The sequence below is a fragment of the Lolium rigidum genome, chromosome 3 (assembly GCF_022539505.1).
Source record: "Lolium rigidum isolate FL_2022 chromosome 3, APGP_CSIRO_Lrig_0.1, whole genome shotgun sequence".
Taxonomy (NCBI): domain Eukaryota; kingdom Viridiplantae; phylum Streptophyta; class Magnoliopsida; order Poales; family Poaceae; genus Lolium; species Lolium rigidum.
The window spans coordinates 387,838,883-387,846,254 of NC_061510.1; the positions used below are offsets into that span (position 1 = coordinate 387,838,883).

Sequence of the window (7,372 nt, forward strand, 5' to 3'; positions counted from 1 at the left end):
TCTTGGAACGACTTTGTACGCACGTTGCATGCGAAGATGTACAAGTGAATTATTTTTGTTTATTTTTTGATATTTTAAAATATATTAAATATGCATTTCAAAATAAAAAGAGCATATGCACCCAAGAGCCAAACCATCACTCTCGTGACTTATATTTTTTTTAGTAAAGTCAAGCTAAGTAAAATTTGATCAAACTTTAAAAAAACTATCAAGAACACCGATAGTATATAGATATCATACCTAATTATTTGGTCAAACTTTGTGTAGTTTGACTTTTAGAAAATATATAAACCTTATTATTGAAACAGAGGATCACCAAATTGGCACGCTAAGGATCAACGAGCTATGATGCGTGAGAGACGTTGACGGCTCAACGAGCTACGATCTGTGAGAGACGTTGGCACGGACACACTCTATTAGACTTTACTTTTGGTGCATAATTTTGGGCGAAAAAAAATTGGGGTTGAGAACGACAGCGTGCATGGATAAGGAGTGCGGGGAGAAAACACTTGATCAGATAACAATTAGAATATGACAAACATTTGACCGTTGAAATATACATTAGCGGCCTCTCTCCAGCAGTGATTCAGTATGGTTTCAGAGATAGTAAATCGTTTCAATTTCAAGATCTAGAGCACCAACGCATCCAGCATTTAAGGTCTTTCGAAAAGCTACAGTATCCTCGTATTTTCAGCTTTGATGTAAGAAGAAGTGTTCATATGTATACTTTACCTGTCTTTTTTTAATAGTTCAGACTTTGAGTGAACTAGCTAGCTCATCAATTTAATATTGACAAAGAATCAATACTACTAGGAAGGTCACTCAGCTGGTTACTACAGTACTATAGAGAGTGTTCGCGGAACACGGCGGATTTTTCGGTATTGATATTCACACGGAAGAAATCGCCGACAATTCTCAGTATGCAAGTGGTAGTCAAGATTTGTGTAGTGGCATGGTGGATGCCGACTTCAACCGTATCTCGTAGAAAATGTAATGATGCCGCGGGTGAGACACGGTAGGTACAATTAGTGGCATTGAATAAGTTAGTTGGAAAGCTGAGCGTTGAGATTTCTTCAATGCACTGCCTAAATTGGAATAATAATATAGTATTCCCCGTATTTTGGTAATACACTTGAGCAAGTGTGCTATACTGTATAATACTACTATAAGTATGTAATCGACTGTGTAGGCTGTAGTGTATGCACGTCTTTGGTCTTGCTCGATGGAAGCAGAAAGCAGCCCAGCTCCGCTCGCCATGGAGGTAGAAACTAGTACCCCAGCCCCGCAGCAGCAGCCGCCGCTCCACCGCAACCCGCTCGCCATCGTCAATATCGTGATGATCGGCATCGGCGCTGTGGCCGGCCCGCTCATCCTCCGCTCCTACTTCGTCCACGGCGGTAGCCGCAAGTGGCTCTCCAGCTTCCTCCAGACATCCGGATGGCCCCTTCTCCTCCCTCATCTCATCTTCCGCCGCCGCAAAGACTGTTGCTCGCCTCTTTTCCTATTGCCTCCTTGGCTCCTCGCCGTGTCGGCCGCCTTGGGTGTCGGGATCGGGCTCAGCGATTTCCTCTACGCCTACGGCCTCGCCGACCTCCCGGTGTCCACCTCCTCCATTCTAATCTCCACGCAGCTCGTCTTCACGGCCTTCTTCGCGCTGGTCGTCGTACGCCAGCGCTTCACCGCATTCTCCATTAACGCCGTCGTGCTGCTCACGGTCGGCGCCGCCATGCTGGGGATGAACGGCGCCGGATCCGACCGCCCGGAGGGGGTGTCGCGTGCCGCGTACTATGTTGGCTTCGCCATGACGATCGGCTCGGCGGCCACGTACGGCCTCGTGCTGCCCCTCATGGAGCTCAGCCAGGCTCGGCTCGCTGCCGCTGGCAGGTCGGCCGGCTCGTACAGTCTCGTCTTGGAGATGCAGGTCGTCATCGGCATCGGCGCAACCGTTTTCTGCATCATCGGGATGATCGTCAACAAGGATTTCCAAGTACGTAGTCAACCTTGCATATATTGTCAACTGCACTGCAGGAAGCATACATGGATGGCCAGAGTCACAGGAGACAACAAAAAACCCGGAGGAGTACATGATACTGTCTGTTTCCGTGTCGGTACAGCACCCCTCGTGGGTATAGTTATGAAGTATACAAGTCACCAAGATGTCGATGCACTTAAATAGCGCGCGTATATCATTGCATGCCACAAGTATATACATGATCGTCACGCTCTTAACTATGCATGATCCCCATGGGTGTGGTCCCAGTATCCCATGATGGGCTCACCCGCCAAAAACTCAAAATTCACAAGTTTTTATAAATAAATATATATCTTCCACTCTAGCTATTAATTCTATTGATTTTTCTTCCCATCCATTGAAAAAGATCATGATTACTTTATTCCACTCTGGGAATTTTGAATGATTTACTACTCGGGACATGTATCTATTTATCTATATATTATCTATTACTACCTTCATTCTATAATATAAGCCATTTTGGTAAAATAGTTTGCTAAAACGGCTTGTATTATGGAACAGAGTGGTATACACTAAAATCAATATACAAGTCTATCATTTAATGTTTTCACAAAAAAGGTCTATCATTTGAATTACATGTAATAGTTACATATAATAATGATTATTATGACTTAAATTAGCAACAGATAAATACTCATATAACTGCGTAACCTAGCTCCGCTGACATGGTCTCTTGCATGACAGAACGTATAAAATATGGAGAATTGGAAACTACCGAACCAGAGAAGATGTAAAAAAACGAAACAGATCTATAGAGTTGTTTACAATTTAAATTATATTACCGTGTCAAAAACATATCTTCACACGGAGTCACTCTATTCGCGTCCATTAAAGAAAAGAAAAGGCATACTCTACTAAGCTTAGAACGTGGTGGCTCGGTAGTAATGACTGGATATTTATAAAATATAAACTGGCCAATACGTTTGATTATCTCTCTCAGCAAAAGGTTGAGGATGATGATCCACTCCATGCATGGAGATTGCTCGCACGAGCAAGCACAAAGAATTCGTGCATACTCCCCCCTTCATAAAATTGGATGCCTATATAATTTTTAGTTAAAGTTAATTTTAAAAGTTTGATCAACTATATAGAAATAATTATCAATAGCTCCAATACCAAATGCACACGATATGAAAATAAATTTCATGATGATTCCAACAATATTAATTTAACATTATAAAATGTTGACACTTTTTATATAGTTAATCAAACTTCAAAATATTTGATTTGCCCAAAAACTGTAGGCATCTTATTTTGGGAACAAATGGAGTATATATATGCAATAGAGAGCCTAGAGCTAGATACTGCTTATACATGCATATGTGTATACTCCATCATTTTGACGTTCTTGTCTCACCGGCGCGTCTTTGTCATGCGGCCTGCGCACGGCAAAGAAATCTTTACCGTGCGATGGTACGAAACTACACGGCAAAGAATGGCCGCATGGCAAAGAATGAAGAAAAACGTACGACACAGACCTCTGGATGGCAAAGACCCCTCAGGAAGCACGGTAAAGAAAATATCGACGGCAAAACCGTATCAAGGTGCACGACAAAGTCGCCGAACACGGCAAAGCACAAAAGGCATCGCTGTGCACGCCTTTGCCTAGTGTTTTTAACAAACGCACCGCAAAGAAGCCTTTGCCTAGTGTAAGCGCACGGCAAAGAGGTTAAAACTGGATTTCTTCTCAGCTCAAAAGACGTGGTGTGGTATAGTTATCAATAAACGAACACTTAGTCCAGTGGCAAGGTTACACGCTTTCTCTACTATGTGTTCTAGGTTCAAATCCCAGACCGGCCAGTTTAGGGCCTTTTTTTTAGATAAAACATGTTTGACACACATCAAAGTCTTTATCAGACATATAGGGCCCTTTGCCGTGCAAATAGTTGCACAGCAAAGGCTTGTTTTCCCGTAGTGTCTGAAGCATCAGCTTATGTCAATATATCTGTTTTTGATTAATGCCTTCTCAGTATCTCAAATGAGATATGACAAATTAAACCATTCAATAGGTGTGTGTATTTTATGGCTACTATACATAGATGAAAATAAAATTACTTATAGTTGTGAAATTTTAAATATTATAAAAAAAATATAAGTGAGAAATTTATGGTTAATCCTAGAACATCATTTTACAAATACTACAACCTTCAATGGAGGCTATATATCTATATATTATTTAAAGATTTGTAAAGATACTATTATAATTAATTATTTGCTTCAAGTGATGCTTAATTAGACACGGTTCATAATCGAAATGGCAAATTTTGAGTATTGACTGGATCACAAATACTTGGAGCAAATAAGGTGAATCTGATTTAAGAAATAGTAAAAAATAGTAAACCTTTATGAAGGATGTACAACTACAGATTTTTCATTTTTATATATAGTCTAGCTTAATTTACTATTTCAAGTGATGTTTAATTAGACACAGTTCAAAGCCAAATGGAAAATTAGGAGAATCGGCCGGACCACAAATTATTAGCGAAAACGGATTTTTGTACGTTTACCATAGAGTCATCATAATATGGTACAAAACTATGCATGTGAATGAGATTTTAGAACAAACGGGTCGAAGTGTGGAATATCACGCAGTGAAAACAGATAAAATTAAGACTACCTTCGATTCAATATATGTCGAATTCTAGAATATCGCAGAGATAAAAAAATAGTATCATTAAATTTTTGAACAAAAATCATTTATTTATGTTTGTTTTTTCTATTATATTTAAAAAAATCAAAGGTACATCTTGAAGATGGTGTCCGCCTAAAATATATATGGCATATTTGAGAACACCTAGAACATCAAGTAGCCCATAATCAAGAGAGTAAATGAGTTAAGACATTTCTTAGGACAATTTTTTATTTACTATTCTATCAATTTTTTTTTGTTATTGCACAATATTTATCTAATCTTCAAATGGTTATACAAGTGAATTAGCAGCACCTAGTAGTCCCTAACAATAATTAAAAAAAGGATCTCTGACCTTATAATAATACGTGTACCGAGGTAGTAGCACCTAGATGTCCAGGCACCTAACGGTGTATGATTGCATGCTAGATCCATGCATGATCCTAAGGATCTGAATCATGCATGAGCCTCATTTCCTCATGGGTCGTCCGCGTGTGTCAAGATGAGCCCGCCCGTCCGTAAAAATCATGTTCATCTACTTATCAAGATGTAGATGACGTCCTCTCCACTTCACAAACATAACCTTCCAATCTAGCTACTAATTATGTTTACTCTTTCTTACCATCCATCTCAAAAACATCATGATAATTTTTATCTTTGTAAAAAACATGGCATCAAAATTCTCCTTGTTTACAAATTCTGAACTATTCTACTACTCGGGATGGAAGGGAGTGTTAGACTGATAAGAATGAATATTAATCAAGTGTGCAAGAATCTCAGCAATTAGTTATCTTTTTTAAAAAAATCAATACCATACATATTTATTGTATCAAGTAGTACATAATAGTGATACACAATTTTCTTTAGCGATTAGAAATATAGAATCTAAAAGAAATAAGCAAATCTTCGATGTCTTTAAATTCTTTCTATTTGGCCTTAAGACACCCGAGGGTCGGCGGGTGTAAGGAATATGTGGCTATGAGAATCCTTAGCTTTCATGCTTAAAACTTATGTACAGAGTGTGTTTGGTGAGTCGGGTGCAAAGGATTCTTTCACACGAGGCAAGATAATGTCATACTTTTAGTTCATGCAAGTTGCACGTGGTTCATATAGTAGAATTTGGTGCAATTTTCCATATTCAACATACTTTCTAATCCAATGATTATACATTTATATTTTACTTTTGTTGAACATGAACTTGATTGGAAGAAGTTAAGGATTGTGTCACAATGCAGGCTATCCCACGCGAAGCCCAGGAGTTTGGCCTTGGCCAACTGGGCTACTACTCTTTGTTGGTTGGAGCCGCCATTGTTTTCCAGTTCTTCTTCCTTGGCATAATTGGTGCTATCTTCTATGGCTCAGCGCTTCTCGCTGGTGTCATCATGACCTTGCTCATATCAGTTACGGAGGTGTTCGCGGTCATATTTTTCCATGAGCATTTCAATGGCACCAAAGGAGTCGCTCTCGGCCTCTCACTATGGGGTTTCGTTTCGTACTTCTATGGCGAGATCCAGACAAATGCAAAACAATCTGACATACCACCGATTACAGAGCATTTCGCCGTTTAAACCATAGTATATATTTTTCCATATTGAGTGCATTTCTCGTGTAATTTGTACACTAGCCGACATACATACTCAGCGTGAGCTTCCTGGATTTGTTTGTCATCAAACCTTGTGACAGAGTTTCATCCACAACTTATTTTTTGCGATTGACTCTATTTTCAATGAAACATAGATATATTACCTGTTGTAATGTGTGGATTGTTAATGAAATGTGATATCAACATATTTTTAGTCTATTTCATGTGTGTGTATATATGTACATTATTTTACACATGTGTCAAATACAATAGGCGGTATACAAGCAGCAACTGTGTGTTGCCAAGACATGCAAACTATAATTGCAATGCTTCAACTTTTGGTGGACAGATCAAAACATAATTCAGAAAAGAGACAATAGACTGTGTAGAAAGCAAAGGGGACAAGGTATGATGAGATGAGATGTCACCTCAACAATTATGCTGGGAGTAGGAGTTGCTGCACTTCGAGGAGTTAGCACAGGACAGGTTGGCACACCAGAAATTTTGACCGAAAGGTGCATCGAGCATGGGCTGCCGAGAATTAGGTATCCTTCGAAAAGGGGCTGCACACTAGCTTCAGGTTGAGAATGTCTATCTCGTACATGGGTCTTCCCTTCTACGACTGAGTGGTAAAAATAGTTGCATTGACCATCCCACCTTCTCTTCATTACTTTCATTTTCCTAGCCAGGGCATCCATCCTACAATTCTACAAATCAGTTCGGCATTACATGCCCTAAGCCTGGTATTCTCCATTTCCATTTCCTCTTGAAGGCGCAACATCCCCGGTGGCGCGGGATCTTGGTAGGGGATGCTCGGCCTCAGGCTCCGAGACCGGCACGTCCAGGCGGTGTTTGGCATCTGCAGCGCCCCCCCCCCCTTGATGTCATCTTCAGCGGCCACCAGCAAGCTCCTTTCTCGCCGTGTCGGGGTGGGCTGGAGGCTGACCGGCGAGGTTCGACAGGCATCTGCAGCTTGGGGTGCCAGATCTGGTTGGCGCCCTAGTCTGGCCCGCCGGCTTCCATCGGTAGTGAGGATAGTGGCTCATGCGCACTGGTGACGCCACCGTTATGTTTGGAGGCGCTTCATCAAGCGAGATTCCTTTTCCCACCCCTGCGTGCAAATCGGCGG

The 7,372-nt window shown here is 40.8% G+C and overlaps 1 protein-coding gene across 1 annotated transcript; it reads left to right on the forward strand.

Moving 5' to 3' along the window:
• Positions 1-1,207: 1,207 nt before the first annotated feature.
• LOC124704473 (purine permease 3-like) lies at positions 1,208-6,462 on the forward strand. The gene is made up of 2 exons (XM_047236728.1): positions 1,208-1,987; positions 5,897-6,462. The coding sequence occupies exons 1-2, from the start codon at positions 1,223-1,225 to the stop codon at positions 6,227-6,229; spliced, it is 1,098 nt and encodes a 365-aa protein (XP_047092684.1). The 5' UTR covers positions 1,208-1,222; the 3' UTR covers positions 6,230-6,462.
• Positions 6,463-7,372: the final 910 nt, after the last annotated feature.